This window comes from Megalobrama amblycephala, linkage group LG19 (genome assembly GCF_018812025.1).
Source record: "Megalobrama amblycephala isolate DHTTF-2021 linkage group LG19, ASM1881202v1, whole genome shotgun sequence".
NCBI classification, from domain to species: domain Eukaryota; kingdom Metazoa; phylum Chordata; class Actinopteri; order Cypriniformes; family Xenocyprididae; genus Megalobrama; species Megalobrama amblycephala.
Genome location: NC_063062.1, coordinates 21,071,957 through 21,090,903, shown reverse-complemented (window position 1 = coordinate 21,090,903; position 18,947 = coordinate 21,071,957). Strand labels below are relative to the sequence as shown.

At 38.3% G+C, this 18,947-nt stretch overlaps 1 protein-coding gene across 7 annotated transcripts in view; it reads left to right on the top strand.

Annotated features, from left to right (window-relative positions):
- The window catches only part of frmd4a (FERM domain containing 4A), a 113,888-nt gene that overhangs the window by 17,747 nt on the left and 77,194 nt on the right, over positions 1-18,947 (top strand). Inside the window, exon 1 of one of the 7 annotated variants that reach the window (XM_048169010.1) lies at positions 10,009-10,494. The exons of 3 other annotated variants lie outside the window; for them this stretch is intronic. In XM_048169010.1, coding sequence (XP_048024967.1) covers positions 10,354-10,494 — 141 coding nt within the window. In that variant the 5' untranslated portion in view covers positions 10,009-10,353. Of the gene's footprint in view, positions 1-10,008; positions 10,495-18,947 lie in introns of those variants that run through there. 3 more of the 7 variants (XM_048169012.1, XM_048169008.1, XM_048169011.1) reach the window with 3 other exon arrangements.

Here is an 18,947-nt window from a genome sequence, read left to right as displayed (position 1 = left end):
GGATTTTTCTCAATGCTTTTTATTGGCATAGCGTAGACGAAATTGTTTGAGGGAGAGAGATGGGGAATGGGGTTGGGACTTTAAACTCCCACTTTCTCTCCCAGTTCTCCAGCTGTCTGTTGCAAGAAGGCATGTTTAATCTATCATATGTCCATATGGGTCATAACCAGGGTGCAGATGTCTACCATCCTGTTTAACCATCAATTATGAGCTGTCAATCAGAGGGCCACCGAGGAAGCGTAATGGTTCATTCAACTAAAATCACTCCAACTGATGAGTTGAATTATATGTAGCTGCCAATCATCCAAAAACTGTTCACTTTTAGACTAATGAAACATGATGTTCGCTCACATTGCCATGTGTTTTCATTAGAACGTGTCTTTGAGCTGTCCGGTGCCTTTAAGAGGCAGCGCTGGTCTTAATATAGGGCTGTGTTGTGTGTCTGTCTCACTGGGTTGCGTTGATTGGCTCTTTTGAAACACGGTTGTAATTTACGGATTTCCTGTGAGGACGGCAGACAAGGTTTTTTTGGGGGGGACGGCAGTGGTTGATAAGGCATAACCATTGCTATTAGCAGACAAAGCGATTTAATCAAAAGAACAAGAGCTTCATTCTCCTTCTCTGATTACCAGGCTTCTCAAACTCCCCTCCTTCCCCTCATTGTTTTTTTTTTCTTCCCCCTTTTCTTTTGTTTTTGTGCTCTGCCATCTCTCATTTTCATCTGTTTGAGTGATTTTGACTCACAGCTCCCATAGACAGCAGACATACACCACAGGATAATCACAGAGCGTGAGAGACTTTGTCAGAAAGACCCAGTTGTTTTGAATCTCACAAAAACATGTCCATGTTTACTCCAAAATCAACTAAGAAAAAAGCGATTATATTATTATTATTATTTTACAGTTATTTTCATGACATTTAATACACATTTTCTCCCAAATTCTCATTACTACCTGATCAAATACAAGTATATAAACTACCTTTAGGGATCCCCAGGAATCCATGGAATCTTGGTTGAAAACCCTGGCTGTAATGCAATGATTTTTTATTATAATTTATTATTAGTTGTGCTGTGCTGCTTAATATTTTTGTGGAAACTGTGATACATTTTTTCAGGATTTTTTCTTTGATAATTAGAAAGTTCAAAAGAACAGCATTTATTTGAAACAAAAATCTTTTGTAACATTATAAATGTCTTTACTGTCACTTTTGATCAATTTAGTGCATCCATGCTAAATAAAAGTATTTATTAAAAATAAAAGTATCATTTAATTAAAAAAAATCTGATCCAAAAACTTAGAATATAATTTAAATTTAAAATAGAATTCTAAATTCATCTTATATATATATATATATATATATATATACATTTCATAATTATAATTAAATTAAAATTTTATAATAATTATTTATAATTATATAATAATTTTTAATAATTATTTTATAATTTAAAATAGAATTCTAAATTCAATATATATATATAATATTATATATATATTATATATATATATATATATATATATATATATATCAAGTTATGCACAAGTTTATATATATAATTCTATTTCATAATTATAATTAAATTTAAATTTTATAATAATTTATTATTATTATAATAATTTTTAATAATTATTTTATAATTTAAAATAGAATTCTAAATTCATTATATATATATATATATATATATATATAAATTATTTATAATAATTATAATAATTATTTTATAATTTAAAATAGAATTCTAAATTCATATATATATATATATATATATATATATATATATATATATATATATATATATAAAGTTATGCACAAGTTTATATATATAATTCTATTTAATAATTATAATTAAAATTAAATTATATTCTAAGTTTTTGGATCATATATAATATAAAAAAAGTTATAAAAATACTATTAAAATATACTGTTTTGCATTGCAGTAATGATAATAAGATTTTTTGCATTACATTAATAAGAATTGAAGGGTAAATGCATTTAAGTGTCATGAAAATAATGTCACAATGCAAAAAAATCGTAATGGTCTATAAACGGTTTGAGGGTGAAATATCACCTGGACATGTTCTTGATGGGTTTCACCCTTCACAACTCAATGATTACACTCCTAATAACTTGTGCATAACTTGATTTGAGTGTACATCTGTGTGAGTTTGTGTATGTGAGATGTTTCTTCACAGAAGGTTAATGTAATCATGTAGCTGGAGGGCTTTCCATAAGAGTAAAATCTTTACGCTTGTTGGACATTTGTGATGTTCTGCTTCATTAGATTGAGACAATAAAGGAGGCCCTGTCTCTCCCTCTACCCTCTACTCATCTTTCGTTTCTGCACACCTCCTTCATCTGCCCAACTCTCTTACTTACCCACATAATTCTGTCATTCATTTACCTTTTCTTGCTCTTCTGTTCTATTTCCTGTCCTTTCAGCTTCCCACTTCCTTCTCCTCCCTCTTCTCCTCCTCCTCATTTCCTCTTTTTGAAATTTTTTTTAGGTCGTGTTACAAATTGATCTCAGCTTGTTCTTCTGCTGTAATATGGTGTGACCAGTTTCAGCTTTCGAAGCCAGATTTTCAATCCAGTGCTCTTAGCGCAACAACAGTAGCATTTTGGCTGTGGAAAACTGTTTCTTTCTACCTCCATGTTTAGTTGGCTGCCGGGGTTCTCCTTGGAGACCCTTTGTTGCATTGGGTGGAATCACTCCTCTCTCTCTCTGTGTGTGTGTGTGTGAGTGCGTGTCTTTAATTGGGTCTTGTTTTGTGTGCTCCATAGAGTTTGTCTCTGGGCAGTGTGCTAACTCTCGGCTGCTTGGCTAAAGCAGAGTGCTAATTGAAGCTTGTTAAATTTAACCATTCTGTTGCCTCCTATTAGGAAGCAGGTCAGGCATGATGCAGACAAAATGTGGATTAATATGCAAGTATGTGCTTGAGCTTGTGCAATGTCAGCTGTTCTTTAAAATGCTCAGAATTAACACATTTACAGTTGCTAATGCATTTGTTCCATGCCTGAAATCAAGACTGTGTAGAAGTTTGTGTGTTGCCTTTATATATTATTTGTATTGCCTTTATTCATTAAAGGGTTAGTTCACTCAAAAATTAAATTTCTGTCATTAATTACTCACCCTCATGTCGTTCCAAACCTGTAAGACCTTTGTTCATCTTAGGAACACAAATTAAGATATTTTTTGATGAAATCTGAGAGTTTTTTTAAAATTTTTTATCTCCCATAGAAAGCAACGACTTTACCACATTCAAGGTCCAGAGAAGTACATAGTTAAAATAGTCAACATGACAACAGTAGTTCAACCTTAATGTTATGAAGCAACGAGAATATTTTTTGTGTGCAAAAACAAAACAAAAACGACTTTATTCAATAATTTCGTCTCTCCCCTGTCAGTCTCCTAGGCAGTTGACCTAGTGAACGCAGTTCAGCATGTCCGTGTATACGTCCGAACACTTGCTCCGTATTGGCACTAAAAGTGTTCTCATCGCTTCATAACATTAAAGTTGAACCACTGTAGTCACATTGAATTTAAGGATGTGTTTACTACTTTTCTGGACCTTGAATGTGGTAATTTTGTTGCTTTCTATGGGAGATTAAAAAAAAACCCTCTCGGATTTCATCAAAAATATTTTAATTTGTGTTCTGAAGATGAACGAAGGTCTTACGGGTGTGGAACGGCATGAGGGTAAGTAATTAATGACAGAATTTTCATTTTTGGGTGAACTAACCCTTTAAGTCCAGAATCTGTGCAAGTACTTGCACAGAATCTGTTATACATTTCATGCATTGTTGAATTTCAAAATGTTTCTTACTGGAAATTACCTTTAACTGCCTCAGGTCAAATACTGTCATGGTATGTACACTTTGAAGAGAATCTTGCTGATCAAGTTAAAGTTAGCTAAACTGTCAATTTTCTTATACCTAGCTACCATAATAATAGCATAATCTGGTTTGATGGCACATTTGAAAGGGTTAGTTCACCCAAAAATGAAAATTCTATCATTTATTACTTACCCTCATGCCATTCCACACCCGTAAGACCTTTGTTAATCTTCAGAACACAAATTAAGATATTTTAGTTGAAATCCGATGGCTCTGTGAGGCCTCCATAGGAAACAATGTCATTTCCTCTCTCAAGATCCATAAAGGTACTAAAAACATATTTAAATCGGTTCATGTGAGCACAATGGTTCAATATTAATATTATAAAGCGACGAGAATATTTTTGGAGCGCCAAACATAACAAAATAACAACCTATTTAGTGATGGCCAATTTCAAAACACTGCTTCATGAAGCTTCGGAGCACAAATGAATCAGTGTATCGAATCTGCTGTTCGGAGCGCCAAAGTCACGTGATTTCAGCCGTTGGCAGTTTGACACGTGATCTGAATCATGATTCGACACACTGATTCGTTTATGCTCCGATGCTTCATGAAGCATTGTTTTGAAATCGGCCATCACTAAATAAGTCGTTATTTTGTTATTTTTGGCACTTCAAAATATTCTCGTCACTTTATAATATTAATATTGAACCACTGTACTCACATGAACTGATTTAAATATGTTTTTACTACCTTTATGGATCTTGAGAGAGGAAATGTCATTGCTCCCTATGGAGGCCTGACGGAGACATCGGATTTCAACTAAGATATCTTAATTTGTGTTCCGAAGATAAACGAAGGTCTTACGGGTGTGGAACGGCATGAGGGTGAGTAATAAATGACAGAATTTTCATTTTTGGGTGAACTAACCCTTGAAGGAAACTTATTACTCTGTGAGTTTTGTTTCTTGCTGAAAAAAAAAAAATCTCCCAGCCTAAGATTATTTGCTGGTCTTAGCTGGTCTCCCAGCCTGACCAAGCTGTTCTGTTGGCTGGTTTTAGAGGGATTTTGGGTGATTTTCAGCTGAAGATCAGCTTGGCCAGATTGGGAGGCCAGTTTAAATCAGGTAAGACCAGCAAACCAGCTTAGGCTAGTTTAAAGTTGACATGAAAGTGCAAATTCACCTGATTTATTTTCTAAATGCATTTTATTGATCTTATTGTGAATGTTTAATTTCTTAAACATTTTTGTTTATTTTTTTAGTCTAAAGTCTCTGTGATGCTACTTACATTAAATTATGACTTTAAGCAAGTTTTTTATTTCTCAGCAGAGTTACCAACATAATTAAAGCATCAGTGTCTTCATATTTACATAGAGTATGTGTATGGCCTCTGGCAGAGTTGATGATTCTGTCCAAGTAAACATCAAAATATTTTTTACTAATGACACCTAGATGATAAATTGATCATTTAGAACTATGTCACATCATCATGTACAAGCTTTTTCACTTGGACCCTCAAGAAATCCAGACAAAGGCACAAACGCACCAAGCCGCCACTATCACTTTTATTGTCTTCCTCTCCATTTAGACATCCCCTCAAGCTCAAGCTGATCTTTGGAGGGAAAAACATCCCATAACACACACACACACACACACACACACACACACACACACATATATCCCTCACAGACTTCATCATGTGAATGCTGCAATATCAGCTGGCCTAGAGCAGCCTGAGGAATAGAAATGAATTCCTCTTTGCACACACACACACACACACTTCCTCATATCAGTGGAAGATATCAAGTGTGTTCTGACTGCTTTGAATCACCTAATATATGTTAGAAAGGAATGTAGCTCAGCCACACACACACACACACACAATCTCTTGCATGTCTGAGAAAATAAAGCTTCTTTAAATGACTCCAACCTCTGTGTGAACTTGACGTCTACTGGTTTCAATTAAATCTCATGTTCTGTTCCCAGAAATACCCGTGCATGGTCCCAGGGTCAGTTGGGGTCACATTCGACAGGATGCATCACCCCCCAAAATGTCTCAAAAGTTCCTTAGACATGAACAAGTACAGAGCTTTGTGCTAAAAATAAGAGTAGAGAATGGATCATTTCACATGCACTGGAACAGGCCTGTCATAGAGCATTATACACAACCACACATACATTTTGACTCATCTTTCTCTCTCAATAGTCTATTCATGTCATTCTGGGGGTGTGTGGTGGTGCGCCTGGGTGTTTAGGGAGGAAATGCATGTGTTTTCTGCTGGTGGCCTTGGATTGGAGTTACACCAGGCTTAATTCTACCGGCTCAGCGCGCACGTGTGTGTGTGTGTGCGGCTGCCTCCTCTGCGCTCTCGTGGGTTTGCGCTATTATATTATAATCCTCATAAATATTTATGCTCACAGAAAGATTCAGGAGCAAACACTTATTAGCCTATATGCAGAATGAAGTAGGTCAGCGTGCACGTGCACTCTCACATATATATATGCTAGTGCACATAAACTTCAAACAGCTCTGGTGCTCCGAGACAGCAAGTCCCCCCCCCCCCCCCACTCTCTCTTTTACAACTCTGTTCCTCTTTTTTACTTCTGTCACATGGTACTGAAGATGCCAGAGGTTCTTTTGTGTGTGTGTGTGCAAGCATTTTTGTGATTTATGAGGACACAAATTTGTATAATGACATGGGTATTACACTGGTATTACGACATAAACATGAAATATGAGGACATTTCATGAGTCCTCATATTTAAAATAGCTTTAAAAACATACTAAACATACTAAATGTTTTATAAAAAATCTAAAAATGCAGAATGTTTTCTGTGATGTTTAGAAGTAGGGGTAGTGTAGGAGGATAGAATGTACAGTTTGTACAGTATAAAAACCATTATGCCTATGAAATGTCCTCACTAAGACAGCAAAACAAACCTATTTGTGTGTGTGTGTGTGTGTGTGTGTGTGTGTGTGTGTGTGTGTGTGTGTGTGTGTGTGTGTGTGTGTGTGTGTGTGCGTGCGCAAGCATTGTGTAAAATTACTGAATACTCTAGCATTTCCCTGGGTTTCAGAATATAGATTGTGTACACACACAAGTTTGAGAACTACCTCCCTTTCTAAATATTTGATCCTCTTTCTTCACACAATAGCAACTCACACATCTAAATGACAGCTGATGACATCCTCACCCCTCAGGAAGAAGCACCTGGCGACTCATAAATTCAAAAGAATCCAGGAACATGCATTATTGTTGGACAACTTGGGATTTTTTTTGTTTTTTTTGCCCTCATTTCCTCTAAAGAAAAAACACATGACTTCCATGTGCAACTTTCACAACATCACACGAATCTGTTTTTGTTTTTTGGAACATTTCATATTCCAATGTATCAGTCCAATTTTTTTTTTCTTCTTTTTTTGCACTTACCCAGAGCACTCTAGCAACCACATAGCAACACCCTAGTGTCATGCAGTAACTTTTGTTTGGGCAAACACTACTCATTTTCTCATTTTCATCTTGGTGTGCTTTTTTGGCACCATTTCACAGAAGAACCATATAGATTTGACATTTAAAAAAAAATGTGGTTCACTTGTTTTCTCAATGTTTCACATGTGATCATTGCAATATTTTCATTTAAAAAAAAAAAATTAAATATGAAATTCATGTGTTTTCTCAAAGGATCGGTTTTTTTTATTCACATTGAACAGAATTCAAGTAGAAACATCTGCATTTTGTAACAGGTCATTAAACATTCAGTCAAAGCTATTGAGACGGTTCTTAGGAATTCTCTCTCTCTCTCTCCCGCATGCACCTCCATGAATACTCTCACATTTATGCTTTACTGTAGTACTATCACACTTCCCATCGGGTTTATTGTGCACAAATCAATATGCATTGAGCCACATAATGGCAGGACAGTAGCATGAATGAGTTCTTGCAATTCTTTACTCTGTCTTGGTTCTATAGGCCTATATTTGCCCTTCAGTACCACAGCAGTATGACAAATAGAAGCACATGTGCTTCTGTGCTCATTCATTAGACTCCAGCTGTCAGTGACTGTAAGTGAATGAGGTTTGGTGTCACACAGTGTCATTACACTCGCTGTAATCATAGGATTTTACTATTGTAAATCCAACAAGTGCATTTCTCTCCCTGCACCACAGAAATGTGTCAACTAGTCTTTGTGTTGCCTTGTAAATCATTACAGAGTATCACCATGGTATCTTATTTATTTAGTTTTTATTGCTATTTTATTTTGGTTACATTGATGGCTAATACCAAGTTATGTTAAATTATTCTTGTGTGGTATTTTAGCTGAAACTATGGTTACCATGGTAAATCTTTCTAAGGGATCACAAAACAGTCATGTTGATTATTAAATTTAATTCCCAATTTTATCTAGTCAGGTATTGTTTTTCTTCATCACGGATACTGATGTGTGCAAGTTTAATCATATACTACCCCATCAATATGAAAATCCCATGAATCTCTTTTAAGACAGGAGGTGATTTTAATCAAGATCGGAGGGTTTGCTTATGCTGTTGTTGTGCTATTGACCAAGGCTTTCTCTTCAATTACAGAAAGAAAAATGTGCAGTGTTCAAATAAGAGGCGATGCAAATCACTGCATCTGGTGTTTAGTCAGAGTGCAAGAGTTAGCAAAAAGCAATACTGCCCCCCTCACTCTGACTATCCTGCCCCCCTCACCCGGACTATCCTGCTCCCCTCACCTGGACTAACCTGCCCCCTCACCTGGACTATCCTGCCCCCCTCACCCGGACTATCCTGCTCCCCTCACCTGGACTATCCTGCCCCCCTCACCTGGACTATCCTGCCCCCCTCACCCAGACTATCCTGCCCCCCTCACCAGGACTATCCTGCTCCCCTCACCTGGAGTATCCTGCCCCCCTCACCTGGACTATCCTGCTCCCCTTACCTGGACTAACCTGCCCCCCTCACCCAGACTATCCTGCCCCCTCACCCGGACTATCCTGCCCCCCTTACCTGGACTAACCTGCCCCCTCACCTGGACTATCCTGCCCCCTCACCCAGACTATCCTGCCCCCCTCACCCGGACTATCCTGCTCCCCTCACCTGGACTAACCTGCCCCCCTCACCTGGACTATCCTGCCCCCCTCACCCAGACTATCCTGCCCCCCTCACCCGGACTATCCTGCTCCCCTCACCTGGACTATCCTGCTCCCCTCACCCAGACTATCCTGCCCCCTCACCCGGACTATCCTGCTCCCCTCACCCGGACTAACCTGCCCCCCTCACCCGGACTATCCTGCCCCCCTCACCCGGACTATCCTGCCCCCCTCACCCGGACTATCCTGTCCCCATCACTGGACTATCCTGCCCCCTCACCCAGACTATCCTGCCCCCCTCGCTGGACTATCCTGCCCCCCTCGCTGGACTATCCTGCCCCCTCAAGATGAATGTTAAAATGGATTTTAATGATGAAATAGAATAGACTATTTCAAAATCTCAATTGCCTATGCATATGCTTTCTTGCATTAATATGAGGCTACTAAAGCAACATTTTAGTTTAGGACAGTTTGTTTCGAAAGTCACATTTTTTTGGGTTCATTAGACACATTAACCAGTGAACTTGCGTTACGTCATCGCCCTATTTCTTATTTCACACGCCCCCTCTTTAGTGCTTTGCTGACGTTGGCTCTGCTAACTACTGTCAAAAAGTGTATGAATTGTTAAGGACAGATTTTTGAACTATGTTTTGGGTAGTGGGAGGGGTTTGGAAGGTAAATGTTTGTCAGTTAGATTGTAGTTTAGTGACTGGATCTGGATAGGGCACACAGTGCCCTGAGAACATTGGCACAAACGGCATGTCCCACTCCAAACCTTTGGAATCTGGACGTCATCCCAACTGTTTATGGAAAAACGAGTTTTCAACTCCCATGAGTTGTTCTGTCTACTGCTCTACCACACTGGGAAAGCTGAGACACACATATCGGGTATCTCTTCAGTGGCCCGGGGTCGATGAACCTGAGCAGGATCTGTCCTGCTGGGAGGGACGACTGTCCTTCACTCTGCCCTAGATGGGCGTCTCAGAGCATCGTGCGAGCTTAAAAGCCCCTTAATGCCCTGCTCTGGGACTGTTGCTTTAAAACAAACAAACAAGAAGGGGAGAGGGAGAGAGAAGGAGAGGGAGAACGACAAAGAAAGGGAGAGAGGGACCAATAGTGCTCTATATGTGGGAATGTTTGTGTTGGGCGAACCAAGAGCTGTTATTCTGGGAATTTGTCCTGCAGTGGAGAGAGAGACCAGTGAGACCGAATTCATTTCCAAGACGAGATCTGAGTCACACAGAAGTCACAATCTCAGTCTCCCATGGGGCATTTTTAAGGATTAAAGGAAGAAGGGATGAGAAAATGAAAGAGGAGAACACAAAAAGGAGACCAGCATTACCTGGGGACTTGTTCTCCCACACACACCTGTGCTGAGAAGGGATTATTTGACCACACACCTGTGTACCTGTGTGTTTGTCATCATGGAGGCGATGCTCATGAGTCTGGGAGAGAGTGTGTGTGTGAGGCACAGTGCATTATGGGATGTGACCTCGGCCACCCTCAGAAGATTGAGGCATACTCATCTCAGAGCTCCTGATGTCCTGGTCCGTGCCGTCTATCAGGTATGAACAGCAGGCTAGTGTGCCTGTGTGTGTGTGCTTGGTCACTTTCAGTATGGCAATAATCCGTAGATGATTACCAACTCCTTAAGAAACTAAAAGTGTGAAGTATAAATATTTATATTTATATATATATATATATATATATATATATATATATATATATATATATATATATATATATAGTTATCAATTTATATTTATTTATAACGGTAGCTAATACTTAGGGTTAGTGATTTGAATAAACCCCTAACCCCTACTTTCACATGGTACTCGTCTCGCACTGTTTATTTGTACAGACATGAATGATACGTTAAATCTGCCTGAGAATTTCACCTTGCAGAAAGTAAAATGGGTGAAAGGGAGACTTAACCATATCTAGTGACCAGAATATCACAGAAACTTAAGGATGGGCTCATCTGACCCACAGCTCCTTAAACGGTTAGTTCACCCAAAAATAAAAATTCTGTCATTAATTACTCACCCTCATGTCGTTCCACACCTGTAAGATTTTCGTTCATCTTCAGAACTCAAATTAAGATATTTTTGATGAAATCCGAGACGTATGACTCGTCCATAGACAGCAATATAACCAACACTTTCAAGGTCCAGAAAGGTACTAAAGACATTGTTTAAAAAGTCGACGTGACTGCAGTCGTCCAACCTTAATGTTATGAAGCGACGAGAATACTTTTTGTGTGTAAAAGCAAAACAAAAATAATGACTTTATTCCACAATTTTTCCTCTTCCCTATCAGGCTGTTACGCAGTTAGCGGAGCTTCCGTGTTTACGTCCGAACGCCGACTCATTATTGAGCCCCTGTTCGGACATAAACACGGAAGCTCTGCAATGCCTTCACTGTGCCAACTGTGCAACATTTTAGAAAAAATTGTTGAATAAAGTTTTAAAATTTTTGTTTTGTTTTTGCGCACAAAAAGTATTCTCTTTAGTACCTTTCTGGACCTTGAAAGTGTTGGTTAAATTGCTGTCTATGGACGAATCTTATACCTCACGGCTTTCATCAAAAATATCTTAATTTGTGTTCCGAAGATGAACAAAGGTCTTACGGCTGCGGAACAACATGAGGATGAGTAATTAATGACAGAATTTTCATTTTTGAGTGAACTAACCCTTTAATAACTGTGTAGCAACACCCTAGTAACTATCCACAACACCCTAGCATCATGCTGATGAGTTTTGCATGGACAAGCATTACTTACATTTTGCACAGAAAATGTAAAACTCTAGAAGTTTTGGCATCTTGTTTAAATTCATTACTCAGGACATTGTATGCGCTATAAAGGGCATTAGTGTTGCTATGATGGTTTCTAAGGGCTTGAGTCACCCACTGTCTCACGGTCATGAAAACAGCTCTCCGCAGGAGTCTACAGTTCCATCTATCTGTATGTGAGTGTGTGAGGGAGAGAGATCAGTATTCAGGCTGTGTCTCTCCTCTACCTTCCTACTGTGTGAACAGGACAGACCGAAGCAGACAAATCTCAGAGTTTTCCATCTCCCTGTGACATACCTGAATAAATGATAGCAAAAGTGTTTGTCTGTTCCAGGGCTGATGTATGACAGGCTGCTGCTATAGTAACAGAGCCTACGAAATGAACAAACCAGACAGACAGTGTGCTTTGCATCTGCCCCATGTTGTTTTATTACCAAATACTTTGGAGTATATATATATATATATATGTACACACATTCAGATGTAAAGCCAAGTGACTTCTGACCCTCTTCATGTTAGGCTCGATCATAGAAATGACCACTTGAATCTCAAGATTACAAAAAGAAACAACAGCCCTGTATAACCTATGAGGTAATTTCACAGAGACCACCCAAAATGACCTTTGAGTTTGGCCAGAGGGTGTTTTCTGTGTCTACTGTGTAATTCATGGTGTTATTGTCTATAAAATCACAAATACACAGGCATTGTGACGATAATGGCTTTAGCATAGCTTGTTAATATGATGAACATACATTGTGGCACATTCAGGAGATGAGGAGGGGCTTCCTAATGCATTCTTTCCACATCTATACACACTTACACTTTCCTTGCAGGCAGCAGTGTTTGATCCAGCAGGTATTTCCTTGGGAGACCCCTTCACCCTCCTTTCCCCTTTTCCTTTCATTCTACAAGCCAGAAAAACAAGACTCTCTCCATCTCTCTCTCTCTCTCTCTCTCTCTTCTTTTTAAACCCCAGCACAGTCCATCAGGCTCAGTGAAGGCATTATCCTTTTTCTCCTGCATCGTAATACACATCCATAGAGCTGCTTTTGTTCCATTTAAGCTGCTAATTGTGTGTCTCTCAGAGGGTGTGTGAGAGAACGACTGAATGTGAGCGAGACTCTCAAGGTTAGTTTAGTGCTCAGAATATAGTAAATGGTTTAGTTGTGTTTTTACATTCTGCTCTGATAAATAGACAACTGACAGTGTGAATGTCCTCACTTTTACTGACCCACATATTTTGATTTGCAGTAGATATAGATAATAAAAGTGACAGGTTAATAGAACGTCACAACGAACTAGTTGTTTATGTTTACATTTGATCATGCAAAACTAGCCGCCATTATGTTAGCTAGGGTGTTAAAAGTGGTTGCTATCACATTGCTAGATGGGTGGTCGGTTACTACAAAATAAATACTACAGTGGTACCATGGTTCAGTGATAGTATCAGATGTCAATACCACTGATATTTACCATAGTACTGAAATATTTATATTACTTTGAGGTAGATTTAAAAATACTATGGTACAACTATTGGAATTATGTATTATGTATACCTTGGTATTTTGGTCATGTATTTTTGAAGTTACTAATACCATGGTGCATTAATTTCTTTTCTATGATTAAAAGAAAAAGTACCATGGTATTCCCATCTGATAATATTGCTGTTCCATGGTATTGGAAGTACCATGTAAATTCAATGTTGAATATGGTAATCATTCAGTAGCATGGTATACAGTGTATCCATATTACCAGGAGCCAGTGTTATTTTAGATATTTTGAAGAATATGGGTAACCAAATAGTTGATGGGCCCCATTGACTTATATAGTATGTGGGGGAAAAAATACTATGGAAGTCAATGGAGCCCAACGGTTTCCTACATTCTTCAAAATATCTTTGTTTGTGTTAGGCGGGGAAAAAAAAAAAAAATCATACAGGTTTTCAACAACTTGAGGGTGAGTAAATGATGACAGAATTTTCATTTCTGGATGATCTATCGCTTTAATCTTATTTCTAATTTAAGTTTAAGTTTTTCATTTATTATATCTTATTTCAGCTAACTGATTTTAGTTAACAATAACAAAACTGATAGGTGCCCTGGTATGCTACTTTTTGTAAGGGATGTTGTGCTGAGAACCATGGGAGGAATTTCCTTTTTCTTAGATCAAGTCTGAATGTTTGTGTTTTTCAGTGTGACCATGTTCAGCAGTCTTTCCTGCTGTGTTTTCCTCCGCCTTTTTAACTGACATGGCCTGAATTTGAGGGAAATACCATTTTCTCCTGTTTGATGGCAGTGTGCCACCCCTCCAGCTGCTGATGAGTGGACTCTTCCACTTGAAACTCTGTAGAGAGCACAGGTCTGGCTGACACACATCCATTCTTCTCAGTCCGTTTGTCCCTTCAGTCCACAATCCATCAGTTTCTTTCCCAACTGTGGAGCAGGTAAATGGGCCGTGCTGCTCTGGGATCCTTCCTGTCTCACTGTGATATCAGAGAGGGAAAATTTAAGAGCCTTCTGGAGCTGTTCGGCCTCGTCTCATTCCAATCTGGAATTCTCTAAACATCACATCAGACGCAACCAAACACACACACTGATACGCCACAGCTGTATTTATCCACAATGGTATTTTCCCAGAACATAATGTGTGTTAATATCTTTGCACATTCTTTGTTGGTGATTTCAGGGCTTCATTTTGAATTCATGTTATCGTGCTGATCAGACTGTGTTTATGTGTGTGCCGTTGCTCCTGACGGGCTGCACGTATGATTGAGTGCCTTATAATTTTAGACATTTAGGCTACAGATGCTGCTTGGGAGCGTGTAACTGCAAGAAACGTTAAACTGTTTGTTTTGATTAAAAAATGCAAATGGGTGAGACAGATGCTGAAAATGGATATAACCGAAAAAAGGTGATGAAATGAATACGCAAGTTGAACAGGTTTTCCAGAGGGAAAGTTTATTGCTCTTTTATATTTCAGGAGATTTACAGCAGTTCTCAATTATGTTTCATCTAAAGTATCATCTTAAAATGTCTATAATTCTTTAGTAGGGCTGCACGATATATCGCATGAGATTGTCACGCGCATTTCGTCAGTAAAGCCGGTTCCCTGATTACCGCTAAATCGCCATCACCTGCTTTCAAATGGAGCGGCATTTAATAGACAGAGCCGTAGTTCACTGTCAAGCCAAGCAATATCGCATTCATTATCGAAGGCGATTCATCTGCGATATGAACGCGATATTGCGTGGCTTATCAGTGAACTACGGCTCTGTCTATTAAATGCCGCTCCATTTGAAAGCAGGTGATGGCGATTTAGCGGTAATCAGGGAACCGGCTTTACTGACGAAATGCGCGTGACAATCTCATGCGATATATCGTGCAGCCCTATTCTTTAGGAGAAACAAAATAGACTCAAGACAGTTTTTGGACAGGAAGAGTGTATAGTTATAAAATGAATGTGGATAGCATTGCTCAGATCAGATCATTTGGCCTTAGAAGAATTTGATGAAACTTTTTTTTTTGGAGCACATATTAAGACATATTTAGATGTTTGTATCTTCAATGCTGTAGGTGATTGCCAGGGCATTGTTATGCAGTTGCTAAATTGTTCTAATTGGGGGTTACTATGCAGTTAATAGGGTTTTTTGATTGGTTGGGATGCTATGATGTTGATTAAGTTGTTTTGATTGGTTGCCAAGGCATTGGTATGCAGTTGATAAGGTGTTTTGGCTGGTTGCCAGGGTGTTGCTATGCAGTTGATAAGATATTCTAAATAGGAGATGTGAGGTTTTTTGTTTTATTTTGTTTTTTGAAGCAAGTCTCTAATTTCATTCCATTGAAGCTCATTGCTGTCTAGTAGTGATGTCCAGTTTGCGAACGAATCATTCTCTTTAACCGGTTCTTTTCAGTGAACCGGTCGAACCAGTTCACCAAATCGGTCTGAATCGTTCCAAACAGTTCGCATCTCCAGTTAGCAAACACGAATCCACAAATTACTAAAGTTACTCACTTTTTGACGTGCCTGACACTACCTCTCGAAATAAATCAACATCCCGGAGTTATTCAGTTACTCCAACAGTACACTGACTTAACCTGCTGTGAAGAGAGAACTCATGATGATCAGCATGAGCAGCAGAGCAGCTGATATGAGTGCGCATGTGCGGCGTACACGAACGAACACACACGGCCTGCACCGCTCTCGTTCTCGAATCAATGGATCATGGTTTCTGCTCTGATGAAGACTAATTTATTCACTTTATAACTATAAAACTTTGTTTGCACATCACTGCCTGTATATGTCATGTGTTTGGATGCTTTAGATGCAAAACTAAATTGTAAGAAACACTTCAGATTATAATGTTTTAGTTGACTGATGTTATGATTACTGACTTTATATATTTGAATGTGTTAAGTTTTTTCATCCCGGCCCGTGATAGACGACGTCATCGGATGACGTCATTACGTTGGAGTGTAAAAGAACCGGTGAACCAGTTTTTTCAACCGGTTTATTGAATCGAACTGTCCGAAAGAACCGGTTCGCGGAAAAGAACCGAACTTCCCATCACTACTGTCTAGGCCAACAGTTGAGACCTAAGGCCCTATTTTAACAATATAAGTTCATGGTCTAAAGCGCACATCGCAAGTGCACTTAGGGCGTGTCTGAATCCACTTTTGCTAGTTTAAGGACGGGAAAAATGGTCTGTGCACCTGGCGCATGGTCTAAAAGGGTTGTCCCTATTCTCTTAATGAGTGTGTTTTGGGCATATCGTGCAATAAACCAATCAGAGTCACATCTCCCATTCCCTTTAAAAGCCAGTTGCACTCGCACCATGGTGGATTCGTTATTTACATGGCGGAATTTGCAAGTGGAAAAACTGAATGCTTCTCTAGCGAGGAAAAGGATCTGCTCGTGCGCAAGCTTAAATAACAAAAAAAAAATAATAATAATGTGGCATTGACTTTAGACCAGGTTTCAGTTGGTCAATGGTGCAGTCTATTTGAGTTGCCTAAAAATAGCAATGCGCCAACAATGCGCCTGAACTCACCTTGTTTTCAGACCAGCATGCCCACGGACACACAAATGGGCGCAAATTCATTTGCTATTTAAACAACGTGGCGCAGGATGTGAAAATGATAACTGTGTTGGGCTGAAACTAGCAAAAAACACTTGCGCCGCATTGCACCGGGTGTATGATACACATTTATTAGATGTCCTGTGCGATACTACTGAACGGAATCCCATGGAGATAAACACACACTCGAATATAAAAGATCAGATATATAGGCAACATATTGAGAGGGAGTTTAATTCGCAAATGCGCTTCTGATTTTCCATTAATATTCAGATTTTATTAGTCATATAATAGAGGTATAGCATAAATATTGATTAATAAAAATAGCCTCCTCTCATGCATTCCTCACTTAATGAACTGACAGATTAATTTGGGCTCAATCCAGCAGTTCTCTAATCGTAGGATTTCCCTATGTGTGCATGTGTGTAATCTGGCAGGATTACAGTCAAATGCATGTGATTAGTGTGTATTACCCTCAAGGCCAGGTCACACACACATACTGAGATGAGGGAATCCCTAGATTTGCTGGGTTGAGCACAGATATGAGAGTATGAGATGGCTGATATATTGTGTTTAAATATGTATGTAGTCTCTTTGGGATAATGGTGCTGTGGATAAAATAAAATCTCTATGCCAGTAAATACCAGTTGAGCCGAACAGAAAATGTTATTTACTTCATTTATTTTCACATTAATTAAATTGCATTTGCCCGGTATGTATTTCATTATCACTAATGGCTTTCAGAAATATAGCTCTATGAATACTTCTGAATGCCATAATAATTTATGAGAAGTTTATTTGTTTGTTTCATTGGTATACACACATATAGATTATTTTGATCATAAATAATGTCATATATATCATTTTTGAGAACATTAATTATATAATTTAAAAAAATATATTATTTAAATTATATTGTTTTAACTACTTTCCATTTTAATATATATTTAAAATGTAATTTATTCCTGTGATGCCAAGCTGGATTTTCAGCATCATTACTCCAGTCTTCAGTGTCACATGATAATTCAGAAATCATGCTGATTTGCTGCTCAAGAAACATTTCTGATTATGTTTTTAATGTTAGTTGTTCTTAATATTTTTTGTGAAACTGTGATACACTCATCATCAAACGATTCTTCGTCAATTTAATGTGTCCCTGCAGGACACAGCTGAACTTTGACCCTTAGAATAGTCCAGTTTTGTTGGTGGGTGACAGGGGAAGAGATTCTTAATGAACTTCCTGTTAAAATGACGAAGACTTCGGCTGACCTCTGCCATGAGCCTTCAAGAGTTGTCATATTCAGAGATGAAAACCAGCATAGTCCAGAACATTTTTCCAATTACAGTCAGAAACTCCCACGTCATCCTCTGTGACCTATGACCTGATTCAGCACATTATTAGGCTGTTTTAATAATTCATGCAAACACTCTTAGTCTGATTAAGACTAAACTGAAGACACCTAAATGGCTGTCAATAATTTGCATCACTAATATAGTCAGAAATGAAGTCTGTCTGGTCACAATACTGTGCAGTATATGTATTTAAAAAAAAAAAAATAGTATGTGGAAGACTATGCATTATGCATTGCTAAACATTTTAAACAGCTATACTGTAGCTATACTGCTATTATTGTGAGAATGAGATTATATAATGATAAAGATATTTTCAAAATCACACTGAAAATGTAAGGTCAAGTTGAGCATGTTGCATTGTGGGATACAGTACCCAGCACAGTGTGCTCCATTCTATACTGCACATTTGGCAAATATAGTAGACCATCAGGGGATTTCACGCAGAAAACTTGCATACTGTGCACAATATAGTACATACTGCACACTGCAGAAATAGTAAGAGTATTTTTCAAAACATAACCAAAGTATATCTTTAATATTACTTGTTCTTTATACATTAATCTATTGTAAGTATCTCATATATAGTCTAAAGCAGTTGTTCTCTAATGGATCTTTTGGCTCTAAGGAATTCCAGTGCAGCTTCCAAGAACAAGACAGGTGTGCTGAGATGAGATTTGATTTAGTGCCGGTCAGGAATTGAGAGATAAATGCACCTGCAGCCAAGTTCTGTTACTATGGTGATACATGTGACTAATGGTGACATCAGGGCGTCAAGAGGAGGCTGAAATGCTGATATAT